Consider the following 19,327-nt stretch of genomic DNA (forward strand, 5'->3'; position numbering starts at 1 on the left):
CGGCACTCACAGGATTGTTGAATACTTCTTTTAATGTGCAAAATGATACCTCCAAAGCTGTTTGTAGCTAAGACCTAAAAAGGAAAAATAACAACATTTTCCAATATGAATCAGGGGAAACTCCCATCTCTACGCCAGAGAAAAAGAAATATATTTCACAGCATTGCTTGCGTTTTGGAGACTTTTGCTGTGTGAAAAGCTCTGTCAATCAAAATCTGCTACAAAGAAAGAGGGATCACATCAAAACTTCTATTGCAAAAAAGCTTTCACAAACTGCATTTTGTAGCACTTGAAGTAGTTCTACACACATACTACACAATACTGTTCCATAACCTATGTGCAGTATCCCTCATGGCTAGAAAATGGGGAATAGTTACACATAAATGGCAAGGGGTTAGTCAGGGGTAAGAATGGGCTCAGGAAGGGACATGCAAATGCAAACACACACTCAAAAAAGAGTAAGAACATTACTATTCACAAACTACACTTCTAAAATTCCTACAGTCGAAAAAGTCCCAAAACATTAATGAAGTTCTCCAGTCCCACATTAGACTAAGTGCAGCACTAGACATGGCCACTCACAGACATTGCAGCTCACTCCTATAGAAAACAATGGAGGCAGTGACTTCAAAAAACAACCTATAGGAAATAATGTTAAAAAATCGACATATAATAAATCAATAAAAATAGGTTATTATATATAGGTGGTCATTACAACCCTGGCGGACGGTGTTAAAGTGGCGGTAAGACCGCCAACAGGCCGGCGATAAAAAATTTGCAATTACGACCGTGGCGGAAACCGCCAACAAAGACAGCCACTTTAACACTCCGACCGCCACGGCGGTACGGACAAACAGCGCAGCGGTCACCGCCAACAGACAGGCGGGAGACAATGTACCGCCCACACTATTATGACAGGCCAATCCGCCACCTTTTCCGGGGCGGATTCACCGCGGATAAAAACACGGCAGAAACAGGAATTCCGAAGGGAAAAAGATCACCTCTACACACCCCACGAGGAACGAGGACATCATGGACCCAGAACCCCAAATTCTACCTGCGATAGTCTTCCTGCTCCTCTACCAGGAGCACGAACGCCGGCGGCGAAGACCACGGTGAGTACTGCACCTATGACACAGGGGAGGGGTGAGGCAAAAAACAGGGACACACACACGCAACACGCAACACCCCCACCCACTACAACACACACACTAATGCATATTAATACATCACAGTTACACCCCCCAGCCCCCCTGGAAGAATGCAAAGACATTAGAAAATGAGTGTAACCATTGTAATATATTAAAATCAAGTAGGCAAAAATATATATATACACCATTTACAAAATATATACCAAGCATAGTAGTCCAGGCAGTGCTCCAATTAAGTCCGTGGAACACTGGGCCCACACGGTATGGGCGAGGCCCACACAAGATCCCCGACCATGACGGAGAGAACACTGCAGGGGCATCAGAGAGCAACTAAACAGGCACCTCAGGGGGAGGTAAAGGGGGGGCACCTCAGCCGGTTGAGTGCACGACACCAAATCCACAAGGGGGCCACATGCCCACTGTTCCATCCTGGGGAGTGCAAAGCCACAGTCTCTCAAGTCTCTACAGTGGGTGGCTTGCCCACTGTTCAATCCTGGGGAGTGCAAAGCCACAGTCTCTCAAGTCTCAATAGTGGGTGGCTTGCCCACTGTTCAATCCTGAGGAGTGCAAAGCCACAGTCTCTCAAGTCTCTACAGTGGGTGGCTTGCCCACTGTTCAAGGTGGATAACAGTCTCCACTGGTTGTGGAAGGGGACTTGTGCCCAGAGTGCTTCATCCTGCTAAGGACAGAGGTAGTGGATGTATCTCTCCACTGGTTCTGGAGGGGGCCTTGTGCCCAGAGTGCTTCATCCTGCCAAGGACAGAGGTAGTGGAAGGATCTCTCCACTGGTTTTGGAGGGGGCATGGTGCCCAGAGTGCTTCATCCTGCCAAGGACAGAGGTAGTGGATGGATCTCTCTACTGGTTCTGGAGGGGGCATGGTGCCCAGAGTGCTTCATCCTGCTAAGGACAGAGGTAGTGGATGGATCTCTCCACTGGTTCTGGAGGGGGCATGGTGCCCAGAGTGCTTCATCCTGCTAAGGACAGAGGTAGTGGATGGATCTCTCTACTGGTTCTGGAGGGGTCCTTGTGCCCAGAGTGCTCCATTCTGCCCGTGACGGACTCAGTAGCGTCAGTGCCCTTGGCGCTCATGGGCCAGCGGTGCTTGAGGCGGCTGTGCCCTGTTCAGCGGTGCTTGAGACGGCGGTGCCCTGTTCAGCGATGCTTGAGGCGGCGGTGCCCTGTTCAGCGGTGCTTGAGACGGCGGTACCCTGTTCAGCGGCGCTTGAGGCGGCGGTGCCGTGTTCAGCGGTGCTTGAGGCGGCGGTGCCCTGTTCAGCGGTGCTTGAGACGGCGGTGCCCTGTTCAGCGGTGCTTGAGACGGCGGTGCCCTGTTCAGCGGTGCTTGAGGCAACGGTGCCCTGTTCAGCGGTGCTTGAGACGGCGGTCTCAATTGCAGGGACTCAGCTGCTGGCGGTCCTTCATGGCCCAGCGGGGCTTGTGCTGGCGGTCCTTCATGGCCCAGTGGGGCTTTTGCTGGCGGTCCTTCATGGCCCAGCGGGGCTTTTGCTGGCGGTGGCCTCCTAGGCAGCGGGGCTTTTGCTGGCGTTGGCCTCCTGGGCAGCTGGGCTTGTGCTGGCGGTGGCCTCCTGGGCAGCTGGGCTTGTGCTGGCGGTGGCCTCCTGGGCAGCTGGGCTTGTGCTGGCGGTCCTGTCCTGGGCAGCTGGGTTGGTGCTGACGGTCCTGTCCTGGGCAGCTGGGCTGGTGCTGGCGGTGGCCTCCTGGGCAGCGAGGATGATGGCGGTCTTCTCCGCCGTGCTGCTCTTCCCAGACTTGCTGGGTTTCTTGTGGCCCTTCCCCACCTTGGAAGGTGTCACAGCTGACTCCACACTCCCACTGGGACCCCTGGGAGCGGCTTTGGTGGCTGGAGTCTTCCCCCTCTCCCGCCGGGCACTGGCCAACTTCTGATGCTTCACAAGTGGGGGACTGTCTGTGCTGTGGATTCGTGCCACACTGGCTGCCCTGGTGGCCGGTGCACTCCAGATTCCAGTGACTACAGGCACCACTGGTCCCGGAGATGTTGTGGGGGTGGTGACTGCACGTGAGCGGGGTGTGGTGGTGGGTGTGCTGGAGAGGGACGTAGTGGCTGTAGAGGTAGTGCATGCAGGTGTGAGTGTAGATGAGACAGGGAGGGAGGAGGGAGACGAGGAGGAGGGGGACACAGTGGAGGCAGTGGATGTTAGTGTGTCTGCATGTGTGTGATGCTTGCGTGAGTGCCTGTGGGATGTGTGGTGCTTATGATTGCCTGAGCTTCCCTTGTGTGTTGACGTGTGTGCATGCTGGTCTGTAGGTGTGCTTGGGATAGGCTGAGGTACAGGGGATTGGGTCGGGTGGAGGAAGTTGGAGGGGGGAGGCTAGACACAGGGACAATGGCTGCCATCAGTGCTGAGGCCAGAGTCTGAAAAGCTCGCTGAAGGGCCGCCTGACCAGAATGAATGCCCTCCAGGAATGCATTTGTTTGTTGCAACTGCCTTTCTACACCCTGGATGGCATTCAAAATGGTAGACTGCCCAACATTGAGGGACCTGAGGAGGTCAATGGCCTCCTCACTGAGGGCAGCAGGGATGACTGGGACAGGGCCTGAGGTGCCTGGGGCGAAGGTGATGCCCACCCTCCTGGGTGAGTGGGCATGGGGCGAAGGCTGAGGGGCTGCTGGGAGGGCGGTGCTGGAAGGGGGGGTGGCGGCTGTACCTGTAGATGGGGGTGGCACAGATGTTGCCGCCACCAAAAGGGAGCTACCATCAGAGGACGAGTTTGTGTCACTGGTCTCAGCTCCTGTCCCCGCCGTGGAGCTCCCCTCGCCCTCCGTCCCACTGGTGAATTCCGAGTCCGTAGTGTGGCCCTCCATGGCAATGTGAGATGCAGCTCCCTCCTGCTCCGGTGCCACTGCTCCCCCGCCTGATGATGCTAATGCACACAAGAACAGGGAGACCACAAAAAGGGGGGGGACGACAGAAGAAAGACATGAGGAGTGCATGCATTACCGCTACCGTTGGCGGACACGACAGACGCAGAAGCCCCCTGCACTACGCCGCGCTCTTGGGCTTCACTGTTCAATTCCTGGGAAATGCCCTACAAGGCTATGGACGACATCTGCACACATAGATGACACAGGGGCATGACTAGGTGTAGTTGTCACTCTACAGAGGTGGGGTGGGGTGCCACATGGCCTGCCTTACGGAGGGACCTTGCCTATGGAACTCGCCCTGGCCTAGGGAAACCCACAGCCCACCTCCCCACCCAGACCCCTCCACTGCACGCAAAGTCAGCAGAATGCGTGTGTACTCATCCCCTTGTGGCTGCTGTGATTCCCTCAAGCGCCCATCCAACTCCAGGTACGCCACCGCCAGGATCCTGAACATCAGGGGGGTCATGGTGCGACGGGCACCCCTCCCACGTTGGGAGGCTATCCCCAGCTGAGCCTCCGCCGTCTTCTTGCTCCAGCGGCGAATGTCCTCCCATCTTTTCCGGCAGTGGGTGCTCCGTCTGTGGTAGACCCCCAGGGTCCAGACGTCCTTGGCGATGGCACGCCAAATATCTTTTTTCTGGTGGGCGCTGACCTACATGATTTGTACAGGGGGAAGAGAAAGTTATTACCAACTGCACCGTCAAAGTGATTGGCCCCCATCCCTACCCTTGCCATGTGGCACATGCACTCACCCTCTTTTCATGCACGCCGCACTCTCCCCCCTTCCTTCTTACATCCACCCCTCTCCACACAGGCACAGCCCATACATCATGCTCCCAGTGTACTTATCTGTTTGTCTGGAGGACCGTAGAGTAGCGTGTACTGGGGGAGGACCCCATCCACGAGTTTCTCCAACTTCTCCGATGTGAAGGCAGGGGCCCTTTCCCCAGACACTCGAGCCATTGTCTCTTCCAGACCGAGGTCACAGCAGCACTTGCAGTGTAGGTCCTCTCCTGTCGAAGATCAGGTATTGAGTGATTGAACAGATAGAAAATGGCGGTCAAGTCCGCAGCGGTGCGTACCATCACCGCCGGCGTACATCGTCATTGGCTCTTGGGACCCATAGGGTCCAATGTTAACCAATGCAGCATTGCGCCGCGGTCTTCAACCGCCTACCGCGACGGTGTACAACGCCAACGCAGTTACCTCACATCCCATTGTCCCACTTTAGAGGTCAGGCAGCCGCCATTTCAGGGGCCCACATGGCTTCATTTTCAACTGCGTCACACATACCTAGGCCTAGACTCAACACACATACAGGCCACTTTTTGAGTATGAATGGTGTTCTGTGTAAGCTGTGGGTATGTACCTCTGAGTTGTTTAACTCTGTGCTCGCTGTTGTCCTTCATAGGCACCGTCCGCTGGGACATGTGAGGAGATGGCGGCATCCTCCGGTGTACCGACCGTTGGTGGACCTGTCGACAATGGAGGAAAGACATGTGATAATCACATACAGGCTTGACCGTGCCACAATCCAGGAACTGTGTACCCAGTTGGAGCCAGACCTGATGTCAGCTATCCACCATCCCACAGGAATCCCCCCTCAAGTGCAGGTGCTGTCAGTGCTCCATTTCCTTGCAAGTGGGTCATTTCAAACAACAGTGGCCATAGCATCAGGGATGCTGAAACACATGCGGAGCTACATCGTTTTCCCTCAGGTGGAGGATTTGCCTACAGTGAAAGGTGATTTCTATGCCCTGGGACATATCCCCAGCATCATAGGTGCCATTGATGGGACCCATGTGGCTTTGGTCCCCCCCCACAGGAGTGAACAGGTGTACAGAAACCGGAAGAGTTATCATTCGATGAATGTACAGATGGTATGTTTGGCAGACCAGTACATCTCCCATGTGAATGCAATGTTCCCTGGCTCAGTGCATGATGCTTACATCCTGCGGAATAGCAGCATCCCTTATGTGATGGGTCAACTCCAGAGGCACCGTGTGTGGCTATTAGGTGAGCACCAGGAAGCAAGTCAGTGGGAATGGTTGTCTGGGTCTGGGGATATCCCTACAGGTTAGTGTGTGTCTAACAGTTGCCCTCGCCATTTGCAGGTGACTCTGGTTACCCCAACCTGTCATGGCTACTGACCCCAGTGAGGAATCCCAGGACAAGGGCAAAGGAACGCTACAATGAGGCCCATGGGCGAACTAGGAGGGTGATCAAGTGGACCTTCGGCCTCCTGAAGGCGAGGTTCAGGTGCCTCCATATGACAGGTGGATCCCTATTCTACTCACCAAAGAAGGTGTGCCAGATCATCGTGGCCTGCTGTATGCTTCACAACTTGGCTTTGCGACGACAGTTGCCCTTTCTGCAGGAGGATGGTCCAGATGGCGGTGTTGTTGCAGCTGTGGAGCCTGTGGACAGTGAAGACGAGGAAGCAGAGGAAGAAGACATGGACAACAGGGACTCAGTGATCCAGCAATATTTCCAGTGAAACACAGGTAAGAATACAAACCTGCCTACTACATGTACTTATACACTACTGCCTCTCTACTGTCTGTCTTTTTCACCCAGTGTATGGTCACTGAGTTGTCACTTTCCCTTACGATTTCACAGATCTGGGTCCCACAGTGTGACATCTGCTTTGATTCCTCATGGACTAGAGCTGTGTGACATAGGTATGTTGACATTACAAATGAAAGAGCTTTTTTCCACAGTTATTGCTAATACAGTATTCCAAAATCACAGACAGACTCCAGATTTCTTTGTGCTTTAAGGGTGTTTATTTAAGTGCTCAATATTGGAGGGGTTTGTAAAATGGTGAGGGGTGATGGCGGAGGAATGTCCATGGCAGAGTCCAGTCTATTAGTCTCACAGGTGCATTGCCCAAATGGCCATTGGAAGTGGAGCTGGGGCAGTTTAAGGATGGACAGGGTGACAAAGTGGGATAGAATGATGACAATCAGGGTGGCTCATTTCTTGGCGGGGGTCTTGGCAACGTTCTCTGTCTTGTTCCTGGATCTCAGGGACCGTTTGCCGTTTGCGAGGTGGTTCTCCCTCTGCAGGGGATGGGGTGCTGGTGGTCCTGTGGCGGAGATTCCTGTCCACTAGCGCCGGCGGAGGTGGTGGGCAGTTCATCGTCCATGCTAGTGTCAGGGGCCCCTTGTAGTGCCACAGTGTCCCTCCTGGTGTTGAGTACTTCCTTCAGCACCCTTACGATGGTGCCCAAGGTGGAATTGATGGTTCTGAGTTCCTCCCTGAAGCCCATATACTGTTCCTCCTGCAGGCGCTGGGTCTCCTGAAACTTGGCCAGTACCATTGCCATCGTCTCCTGGGAGTGGTGGTAGGCTCCCATGATGGAGGAGAGGGCCTTGTGGAGAGTGGGTTCCCAGGGCCTGTCCGTCCCTTGTCGCACAGCAGCCCTCCCAGTTCCCATGTGTTCCTGGACCTCCGTCCCCTGGACCGTGTGCCCACTACCACTGCCCCCAGGTCCCTGTTGTTGTTGGGGTGGTGGGTTAGCCTGAGTTCCCTGTAGTGGTGGACACACTGCTGATTGACGTGTCCTGGGGACGGAGGTATGGGCCCGCTGGGTGGGTGCTGTGCTGGTGTTTCCAGAGGGGTGATGCTCTGTGGTGGCTTGTGACTGGGTGCGGGGAACCGACTGTCCCGAGGTCCCCGATGGGCCGGGCTGGTCATCTAGATCCAGTTGGACAGAGGTGCTGTCATCACTGTGGGCCTCTTCTGTTGGCAGTGTGGACATGTGTGGACCCTCCTGTCCGGTGACGTTGGGTAGGGGTCCTGCAGGGGTATAAAGGCATGATTATTGCATCTGTGTGTGTCAAGGTGTGCAATGGGTGGGTGACCGTGTACCCCAGTGCTAGCATTCCTGTGTGGGACCTTGTGTGATGATGGTTTAGGGGGGTGTATGGGTATGTGCAGTGGGCATGCTTTAGTGATGGGTGTCCATATTTTGTAGTTGCATGCAGGGCTTGGTGTTGGGATGGGTGGTTTGTGATAGTGGGACATTTGTGAGGAGTAGGAGTGATGGGGGTGAGTGTGAGGGTGGGGGTATGTGCTGGCATGCAGGTAGGGTGGGGGATGTAATAGTAAAGCTTTGACTTACCAGAGTCCATTCCTCCACCTACTCCTGCGAGGCCCTCAGGATGCAGAATCGCCAAGACCTGCTCCTACCATGTTGTTAGTTGTGGTGGAGGAGGCGGGGGTCCGCCGCCAGTCCGCTGAACCGCTAGGTGGTGTCTGGAGACCACGGAACGCACCTTCCCCCGTAGGTCGTTCCACCTCTTCCTGATGTCATCCCGATTTCTTGGGTGTTGTCCCACTGCATTGACCCTGTCCACTATTCTTCGCCATAGCTCCATCTTCCTTGCAATGGAGGTGTGCTGCACCTGTGATCAGAATAGCTGTGGTTCTACCCGGACGATTTCCCCCACCATGACCCTGAACTCCTCCCCTGAGAACCTGGGGTGTCTTTGCCGTGCCATAGGGTGGTGTAGGTGATGTGTGGGGTGGTGTGTGGGGTGATAGGTTTGCTGATATGTAGTGGGGTGTTGTGTGAGGTGCGTGGAAGTTCTGTGGGTGACGGTGTTGTGTGCCTGTGGATGCTAGTGTTGCTGATGGTGGTGTCTCTCTCTGGCTTTAGTTCGTGATTTGTGGTCGTAAGGGTTTGTGGGTGATGTGGGTGTGTGTTTTATAGTGTATTGAGTGTGTGGGAGTGGTGTGTGTATGTGTATCAGGTGTGTGTATTTTGAATTTTCCAATATGGCTGTGTTTTGTATGTATGTGTATATTTTGAGCGCGGCGGTGTGTACCGCCAATGGAATACCGCAGTTGAAAGACCGCCGCGTGGATTCGTGTGTTGTGATAGTGTGGGCATATTTCTGTTGGCGTGACGGTGGAGGTTTTGTTTTTGCCAGTTTATCACTGACCTTTGGTGTGGCGGACTTGTGTGGGTGTCTGCATTTTGGCGGATTCCGAACTGTGGGTCATAATAGCTGTGGCGGAATTCGGTGGCCGCGGTGGTATGGTGGCGGTCTTCTGCACGGCAGTAAGCGGCTTTTACCGCAAATGTTGTAATGAGGGCCATAGTTTTTAAAGTTACAAATATATCACTAATAAACAACAATATAATTATAAAATGTAATATAAACTTATTTGAATATTAACATTAAATTAAGCGTTTCACTTTTGTTAAAAAAAAAAAAAATGAATTCTATTACATATATAGTATATGTTAATGAATATTAAATATAACTACAATGTTATAGTAGATATGATTTTATGGTTCAGTCATTTTTACTGTAATTTTGGAACACGCAGATAGAATTTTAAATAAAGATATTTAAATTATTGTATTCTTTAATACTCATGTGAGTTAATGTACTGTAACATTTTATTATTCTAGGTTTAAAATAAATATATAACTATGTTTACATTAATTTTTATATTAAAATATGTTTAATTTTTAAAGAATAATAAACTATAATAATTTTCTCTATACTTTCTCATCAGGAGATCTCCGCCACAGAGGTCTCCACCTGAGAGTGAAAAGTTACGAAGAACTATTTCACTCTTAAATCCTTTCTATGACTTACAGCTTCAAGCGTGCAAATGGTTACCAACTCAGACCTCTCACGCAGTCTTTCACTTTTAGATTCGTCAAAGCGGCCAAGTTTTTCAAGACCATTGTAGGATGTAATGCTCCAGTCCAGGTTTTTTACTTTGAAGTCTGAGACTTGTACTCTTGTTTTATAATGGAATAATCAGGACTACAAGTCCCAGAATTCAAAGAAAAAGACCTGGACTAAAGCAGCACATCACCCATCGCCCTGGTAAAACCGACATGATTGATGTAGTGTGTGCCCAACCTGAAAAGAGGGTTGACAGCAGTGCTTAATTTGTAAATAAAAACGTGCCGTGCTCAAACTCCTCCTCTTAAACTCCCTGCTGCTGCAATTAAATGTGCGAACACGGAATACTGGGGCAGTGTAATCCTGAAGTCATCTCGGGCCTCTTCAATCTATTTAAGCCACTCCCTGCCCCTTTAGCTCACTCTTGCAGCTTTCTACTTTCTCCCATTGTGGCGCTTTTTCGTGTTTCTCTTCCTCCGGCTTTCCCATTTGTGTCTTTTGCTCGCAGCAAATGCTTGAGGCAAAAGAATAAGCCCCGGCCCTCAAAAATAAGTGGCGGTGCTCAGCACCGGAAACAACAAGCACAAATTGAGCACTGGTTGGCAGGTAACCCGAGTGCTTTTAATTTCCCAAGATGCTTCCACTTCTGCGACAACAGATGCATTAGATGCCCCCTACCAAGGGTACTGAAGGTTTGGCCCTGTTCATCTAGCTTTTCACCTGTACTGGGTGTTCGGGGTTCAAAACCTCACTCTGTGTTGCCTAAATGGCGGCTCCAAGGAGATTTCTGTCCTTTTAGCCTGGCAGTGCCAGAGCACACATTTAGGCCAAATACACATTTCTGATGGATTTAGGTTGCGTAACGTTGCCCTCCTTACAACAGAATTTAAGGGCAACCGCAGACAGATGGATTGTGCAGGAATTGGAGAAACCAGTCAGTGAGTTGGCAGCACTTTAGAGAGCAAGCCTAACGTTGTAGCACAACATCTTGAAACGCAAAATATTTGTTGGGATGACAAGCCTTGCTAAAGTACATATCAGAAACAGATAATGACGACTTTTATAAGTTGCCTAAGCAGCGTTTCCGAGGTTTTTTTGTGTGAAAGTCAGCTTTTTCTGTGTTTCCTGTGTATCATGGCTCCATGGTGTACCACAAAGATAAATCTGCTACCCGCACCTAAAAGGCGCTAATGCCACTGCCACTATGGATCGGCCACTTCTGCACATGCACAAACATTCCCCAATGCATGTGCGATCTGAAGGCTGCCCACTCCACAGGAGCTGTTCATTGCCTCACTTCTCTTGCACCATCCTAGTTGTCAACCGAGATTGAGCGAGGCCATGACTTAATTGGTTTGTGCCCTGATGAGAGTACCCCAGCAAGAACAGGATTGTAAAAAAATATGCATATATATTTATTGTTTTGTATAGCGCGAACTTCTCCCAACCTGGATTGTCAAAAACGCGGTACAGGCAACAGGATATAAATGTGCAAATAGAAAAAATGAAATGAATGAATGAAAAAAATGAAAATCACAGACAAGCAGTGACATGAAGAATGCAAAGACGAGCATAGGCTGGTTCTGGTTTGTAAGGGAAAATATGGTGGAGGAACAGGACAGTAAAAAGAATATTTTTCACTTAAACATAAATTAATTAGGAGTGATTTATGCATTTATTTTAATGAAATTTGCTTCTGCTTGGTATTGACAGTACCCCTTTACTTGCAATTTTGCGCCCTGTCAAGTACCACACATCAGGAGTTAGACTCACACATTTTTAGGTTGCGCCTAGACAGCGCACATACGCTGTCTGGAAAATTTGTTGCATGGAGTACAGGCATTTGCTCCCACCTGCCGCTGCCTGCCACTTCCAAAAGGGTTACTAGCAGTGACGCTCTTGTTGTTTGGCCTCCTAAGTGATTTGGCCGCCGATAGGTCACTTCCTGTACTTGGCTGAGGAGCACCGGCCAAGTACAGTTTACTTACGCTTGGAATGTTTTTCTGTTCTTTGGAGGGGCTATTTTGCTTTGTTTTCTGCCTCTCGTGTTTGTCAGTAAGCACTCATGTTCACGCACACAGTTCATTTTCTGCGTTTGCCAATCACTTGGTCCTTACTTTATGTAATCAGTAAAGTAGTTGTGTTGTGCCTGTGTTTTTTTTACTTTTTTTGTTGATTTATATGTATGAAATCGACCTAGGAATGAATCCTAAACAGCCGCTCTCCCAGCACAGCGGGAAAGCTGATACTACAATATTCACTGCATTCAGGGAAACTCACCCCAAAATGCTATGCAGCAATTCATTTTAGAACACATTTTTTACCATAATTCAGCCTGTGGTGGTCCTAGGGCAATGGGACCACCACCAATACATTCAGAACAATGTACCCTTTCTGTTCAGGACATCTTGTGGGTCACACTAGGTGAGAGGAGGCCCACAATCATTACATCTTCCGCCATTCAACACACATTTAAAATCCCTTGTAGATGAAACTTTTGTTTTTATAGGTGAGAGGAGTTTGTGTTATAAGGTTTTTTGTTTATACTAGTGTTCTCACAGCTCTGCTTGGCTTGCAAATGTGTAATGCGCTATGTTGTCAATCGTGAAAGGATAATTGCTCCATGGCACTACTAGTTTATTTGGCTTGACTGGGACATCTAGCCCCCACCAGTGGTATTGCACCTTCTGCTAATGAACAAACAGAGTTTATTTCTGATAAACGTTTAATGTATTCAAGGAATCTCAGCCCATAATGCTTTGCCAGCATTCCTTTTACAACACATTTGTGCACATAACTCAGTTTGTGGTGGTCCTAGGGCAATGGGGCCACCCCCAAAACATCCAGAACGATGTGCTCTTTCTGTTCAGGCCATCTTGTGAGTCACACTAGGTGAGAGGGGGCCCAAAATTCATAACCTCTTCCACCATTTAATGTGCTTTTACATTTTCTCATTGCTAAAACTTTGTTTTTATAGTTGTATTATCTTAGTGGGTTTAACAGGGACATTTAGCCACTGCCAGTAGTTTTTCACCTTCTGCAAGTGAATGATCACAGTTTTTTTCTGGTAAAGGTTTAAAGCGTTCACAGGAATCTGAACACATAATGCTTTGATTGCATTTGTTTTACAACACATGTATGTCCATAACTCAGTGTGTTGTGGTCCTAAGGCAATGGGACCACCCCCAGATCTTTCAGAACAGTGTGCTCGTTCTGTTCAGGCCATCTTGTCAGTAGGTGAGAGGGGGCCCAAAAACCTCTTCCACCATTTAATGCATACTTTAAATTTTCTCATAGCTAAAACTTTTGTTTTTTAACAGCTGAGAGGCGTTTGTGTTATAAGATCCTTGTTTGGCCTGCACTTTGCTCTCTATGCGCTAAAGGATGATAATTGCTCCAAGGCACTACTAACTCAGTTGGCTCAGGTCCTTGTTTGTAATAATATTCTGACAGCCCTGCTTGGCCTACCTGCAAATATGTAATGAAAGGATAGTCAGTTGGGGCAACGGGGCCATCTAGCCACCACCAGTGGTATTGCACTGTCTGGTAATGCATACACAGTTTATTTCTGATAAAGGTTTAATGGATGTACTGAAACTCACCAATAATGCTATGCAGGCATTGCTTTCACAGCAAATGTTTGGCCATAACTCATCCTGTGATGGTCCTAAGGCAATGGGACCACCCCTAAAAAATGGGACCACCCCTAAAACATTCAGAACGAAGTGCTCTTTCTGTTTAGTCAATCTTGTGAGTCACACTAGGTGAGAGTGGGCCCAAAAATCATAATCTCTTCCACCATTCAGTGCAGATTTAAATTCTCTCACAGCTAACACTTTTGTATTTATAGCTGAGTTTGTGTTACAAGGGTCTTGTTTGGCCTGCACTTTTTTTCTCAATGGGCTAAAGGATGATAATTGCTCCAAAGCACTGCTCAGTTGGCTTGACAGGAATATCTAGCCAGCACCAGTAATACTGCACTTTATGTGGTTGACTCTACAGAGACATTTAGCCATAAACCAGTGGCATTGCACCATCTGCTGTTGACTCTGCCGGGGCATTTATCAGAACCAGTGGTACTGCACTGTCTGCTGTTGACTCCCCGGGGGCATCTAGTAATGACATGCGGCACTGCACACATGTGCCACTGACTCCACAGTTAAATTATATTTAAATGTACTGCTAAGCCTGAGAATGTGTAATACACTTTGCTCTCAAGGGCCTGATTATATGATTTTATTCTTTATCATTCTGTTTTATGTGATTATGCTCTCTAGGAGCTGAATATATGTTTACCTGACCATGTTTCTTCCAAATGCTATTTTTACTGTGGTGCTCTGTAGGGGCTGTTCAGACCATTACAGTCTAATGCCAATTGTGTGAAGGAATGCACAAAAACAGTTTATTTCTGATAAAGGTTTAATGTGCTCCATGGCTAAATATTTATAAGGTCCCAAGTGCGAGGGTGTCATCATTTACAACGCCAACAGCTCTAACTCTCACTAATGCGAGACATATTGCATCGCAAATGCTTGTTAGTGCTAGTGTCCTGATCAACGCACTGAAATGCATTAGTCATGCATTTATATCTTCCCCGAATTGAATGTGAAATTAGGCTCTGCAGAATAATTGACAACAGAAGTGCTCTAGGCGCTTGCTGAGCTGCTGCCTGGCCAAGGGAGTTTATTTAGCAGCGTCCTGCCGCTCACATCTGCCATCCTCATATCAATCGTTACTATGGTTACTTTTCAACTGTGTCAGTCTCAGATACATTGTTTTCGCAAAGACCAGCTCGGGCTGAAACATACAACCCTGACTGTCTCAAGGCAAGTCAGCTGCTTGGCAGTGAGTATGGAGGCGGAGCACTTCTGCACACATTGTCATGTGAGTCCAGGACCAACTTTGATTCTCCACCGCACTCGGGCTCTCTACTTTAAAGCAACATGAATATACATCAGTTTCAAATGAAGCGTTTGATTCCTCATATAGAGTTAAAGAATTAAAGACCAAGGGGCAGATTTACAGGAAACTGGTGCATCAGCACTGATGCACCAGTTTTCTTGCGTCACCCCTGCCCCACCTAACGACACCATGGATGTGCCATATTTACAATATGGCACACCATGGCGGTCGTTAGGATAATAGCGTCAAACTTTTTGACACTATTGTAGTGCTTTGTGCACTAGCGTAAAAAATGTTGATGCTAGTGCAGCAAGGTGCAAGGAGGTCAATTGATTTCAATGGGTGCCTCATTTTAATGCCTGCTCTTAGCAGACATTAAAAATGACTGAAAAAATGGCGCAGTGCAATGTTGTAGATTTCACTGCACCATTTTTTTTATCTCCCTGCGCCAGAGCGCCCCCTTTGCATACATTATGCCTGGTGCAAGCATGATGTGGTGCAGGGCGGGTGCAAAGTGGCACAATGTATGCATTGCGCCACTTTGTAAATCTAGCCCGACAAAAATGCCTCCCTAATGCCACATTAGCATAAAAAATTTACGCTACTGTGGCACAAGGAGGCACTAGGGGCTTGTAAACATGCCCCAAATTATTAACTTTCGATCTAAAGCATAAGAGAGAAAGAGATAATAATAAAGTGGTTCAGTTGCACAACTTGAAACCACAGAGCCTGGGATCAATTCCAACTTCCCCACTTTACCGAACTGTGTGATGCTAGGCAATTATTTTAGTTCACTTTGCCTACCATTTCTTCATTACCACATATGAGAGCACGTTGAAAACATGAGTTCAGGATGTGTGCTCTACAAAACCTTCTTTTTTATTTCATTTTATAAACTTTAATGTTGCTCCGATTATAGTAAGATCCTAGGACAGCAGAGGGTGCACCTGTCAAATGACGCTTCCTGGTTCACTAATGGCATTGTTGCCAGGGGGGAGAGCATGAATGTTTCTAAGTTCATGTTTGAAATTTACTACTTCTAATAAATGCCTTTCAGTGCAGTGATATAATCTGATGTACTGAGGTAAAAAGCTACTGCATGTTAATGAAATACATATTTTTGAATTTTGAAGAGAGTTTCTCATAAGTTTATGCGGCCACATGTAAAGGTCAAGAGGGCCACATGTGGCCCCCGGGCCATACTTTTAGTATCCCTGGCTTACCACAAGGTAGGAAGGCCCTGGCGTTCAACAGACAGACAAGACATAGTAAAGAAAGCCTTGCCTCCGTCAGTCTTAGTCTGTATCATGCTTGAGGGACAAATTTGGAAACTTTTGGCATTTGTGTCAGGCAGTTGGTCCTGCTATAAGCACACATACAAAACCTGCACTTGTGAATGCTTACCCTGGCACAGAGGGACATATTTACAAGCCCTGTGTGCTGCTGGTGCGTCAATTATTGTGACACACCAGCGGCGCATAGGGCAGGCCCATATCTACAAGGCCACGCAAAGCCACTTTGTGTGGCTTTTCCTGGCCTTGTAGATATGTTGTAAGGCAACGCAACGTAAGTCACTGCACTGCCTTACACTGCATCAGGGAGGCATTCCATGGGCATTGCAGTGGATTTTCCCATGCAATATCCATAGGTTTTGACCAATTCCCAGATTTACAAGAATCTGTAACCTGGAAATGCGTCAAAACTGTACGTATCCCCAGGACAGACGCAGTGAGGAGAAATATCTTTATTTCTCCTAATTGTTTCCTTTCTATGTGTGCTGTATTCTGCAGCACACATAGAAAGAGGAAAATGCCTCCCAGGATTGTTTTTGTGCAGGAAGGTGCACCTTCCTGCACAAAAACAATCCTGTCAAAAATGCAGACACCTATGCACCATGGTGTAAGGGTGTCTGCGTTGGCTCTAGGCAGCAATTAGTGTGCCAGCCCAGGAGGAAAGAACAGAAATGCACTGTATCTTGTAAATACGGTACATTTCTGCGCTTTCTATGTGAAACAGGGCAGCGCAGCAAGGTCACTTGCTGCGCTGCCCCGTGCCACGGAGCTTGTAAATATGCCCCAGTGGGTGCACAGCTGTTTATTAACAGTGAACATTATTTTTCATTTAATGTTTGGGCTCACTGCTACGTTTACGTTGATAAATGGCTGTTTTATTTGCAGAATCAATTTTTTGCTTGAGCAGCCTTTTTGTGTTTGTTTGTACACTATTTTAAAAGAGTTTGTGGTCTGTAGGGTGTTTTCAAAACTAGCCAGTGCACTTTTGGTGTGTAGTGCTAAGCTGTTTGCTTGCACACTAAAATAGTTTGTGGTATGTAGGGTTTTCTCAAAGCTAGCCAGTGTGCTTTTGGCTTGTAGGGCTGAGCTGCTGCACTGTGTGCGCTGTGCAGAGATGAGCTGCTGTTGAGCCTCTCTGACAAATTCTGTCACATTGGAGACATGTATGGCTGGGAGGACAGTAGGTTAGTGATCTTCTTGGCAGCAGTTTTTGAGATCCCAGTTGCAGCTCGTAGTGGGGGACGAAGGGGCGGCGCAGCACGTAGAGGGGGGAGATTAAAAAAAACATGATAAAAAAAAAACGTACCTTCCTCCCTGGGCCGCTCCCCTCCTCTGGCTCCGGTACATGCAGGCACAGGCTCCCAGCCTGCCCTGCAGCCAATCCTAACGCTACCTTTATTTTGCTGGCAGCATGAAACCAGTGTTACGATTGGACGGAGCACCCTGGCTGGGCACTTCGAGGCCAAGTGGGAGTCTCTGCTGCTCTGAAGAGAGCCCAGTGTGCATGTGTGTTTTGTCGGCCCATGACAGCTGGCGAAACATACATGCGCACTAAGGGGGAGTGCTGTGCACTCCCCCTCCGTCCCTGTCATCACCCGTGGCCTCGCCCCTTTTACAATAAAAACATAATAAACATGGTTTATTATGGTTTTATTGTAAAAACATAGGGCCTGATTTATACTTTTTTAGTGCTGCATTTGCGTCATTTTTTGACACAAAAGCGGCGCAAACTTCCAAAATATAATTTCATTCTGTAACTTTGCACCGCTTTTGCATAAAAAAATTACGCAAATGCTACGCTAAAAAATATAAATCAGGCCTATAGTTTAGTATGGTTTTATTGTAAAAGGTTTGCAGCTGCTGCTACTGCTGGCGGGGGCGATGCTCCTCCGCCATAGGGGAGGAGCCGCCCCTTGTTTTAGTGTTTCCTTGCTCAAAAGGGTGTATTTTTTGTGTTTATCTGTTTCCCATGGACTTTATTCTGTTGCTTTTCTTGCGAGAAAGTGTGACTCTAAGGGGCCCATTTACAGACCCCTAGTGCCACATTAACACCATTTATTTTGACGTTAATATGGCCCAACGAGGCCAAAATCCCCACGCCGTATTTACAGAGTGGCGCAATGCATTCATTACGCCACTCTGTAACCCTATGCACTACATTATGCCTGCGCCAGGCATATTGTATGCAAAGGTGGCGTTCCCCCGTTAGGAGAGCCAGTAAAATGGTGCAAGGAAATCTATGTGATTTCCTTGCACCATTTATTACGGCACTTTTAACGCCTGCAGCGCCACTTTCCATAAACCTGCCCTTAATTGTCACACGTTCAGTTGTTGAATGCCACCCACTAGTAGGCTGAAACCATGGAAATGTAACTCATAAGCAAAATGAAGGCTTGGCAGCTACGTTGCTTTCGACATTCAACTTCCTTAGATCAGATGTAAATAGCTGTTTTGGTTTCATTATGTCAATTGACAGACAATCTGGTTATTTTCTAAAGAGAGTTTTATAACGCTAGCCCGTTAATAAAAAAGATTTAAAAAATAATCTCACAACTCCTTTTATTTTCTTTTGCTCACTGCATCTCCAAAAAAGACGTCCTACTACGACCACGGCCAAGCCAGCGTGCAACTGCTGCGAAGTTACTCAAAGGAGCATAATGACGGTGCAACTCACATCCTTGAATGGGCAAATATCATTCCACACCTTCTACCATGTGGACAAATGTGGATGTAGCAGTTGTGACGAGGAGTTAATACCATAGCTGGAGCCACGACAGGAGCAGCACTGCCTGGCCTTCGAAGAAAATTCACAACAAAAGAAATAGAAAAAGTTGTTAGTTGTTGGTCTGCACGTTTCTAAGAATCCTGCTATGACTTGCAGTTTAAGCATGTCTTACCTTTCTACCAACCGAGTGATATGTGTAGTAGAACAAGTATTTGGGAGCAAGGAGGGAAAAGCTGATGCACTTTCCTGTTTGTTTAGACACTCTTGCACGAGTGGAACTGAGAAAGTTATGAAGGAGGAGTAATGTAGTGATGTCTTTTAAGTTTTTAATGCAGGAATCTTTCTAATGTGAGTTCTGTTTTCTGGTCTGATTTTGATATGTGTCTAATCTTCTGGTTCATTTGAACTTATTTACTGTATGCAACTTTCCTGGGCTATTAAAAATTGTATTAAAAACTTACAAGTAGTGGCTTGTCGCATTCATCAAATGTAGAGAAGGAGTATGAAAGAAAACAAGCGCAACCCATAGGTCTGCAAGAAGAAACACAAGAGACTTCACAGGTCACGAGGACAAGCCCGTCCTAGCTGGAGCAACTCGACTGTAGCGACCTCCATTGGGCAGTCCACTGCACTGGCGAGGAGTAAAGGGCCCATGCATGAGGCTGCAGTTGAAAGAAGTCACCAAGGCATTGCAATGCAC

General features: G+C 48.2%; 1 protein-coding gene across 1 annotated transcript in view; it reads left to right on the forward strand.

Moving 5' to 3' along the window:
* The window catches only part of LOC138284363 (mucin-2-like), a 1,502,605-nt gene extending 1,483,550 nt beyond the window's left edge, over positions 1–19,055 (forward strand). The window contains exon 42 of the mRNA XM_069223056.1: positions 18,496–19,055. Coding sequence (XP_069079157.1) covers positions 18,496–18,664 — 169 coding nt within the window. The 3' untranslated portion in view covers positions 18,665–19,055. The remainder of the gene's footprint in view (positions 1–18,495) is intronic.
* The last annotated feature ends 272 nt before the right edge of the window (positions 19,056–19,327 follow it).

The sequence above is a fragment of the Pleurodeles waltl genome, chromosome 3_1, assembly GCF_031143425.1.
Source record: "Pleurodeles waltl isolate 20211129_DDA chromosome 3_1, aPleWal1.hap1.20221129, whole genome shotgun sequence".
In the NCBI taxonomy this organism is placed as follows: Eukaryota; Metazoa; Chordata; class Amphibia; order Caudata; family Salamandridae; genus Pleurodeles; species Pleurodeles waltl.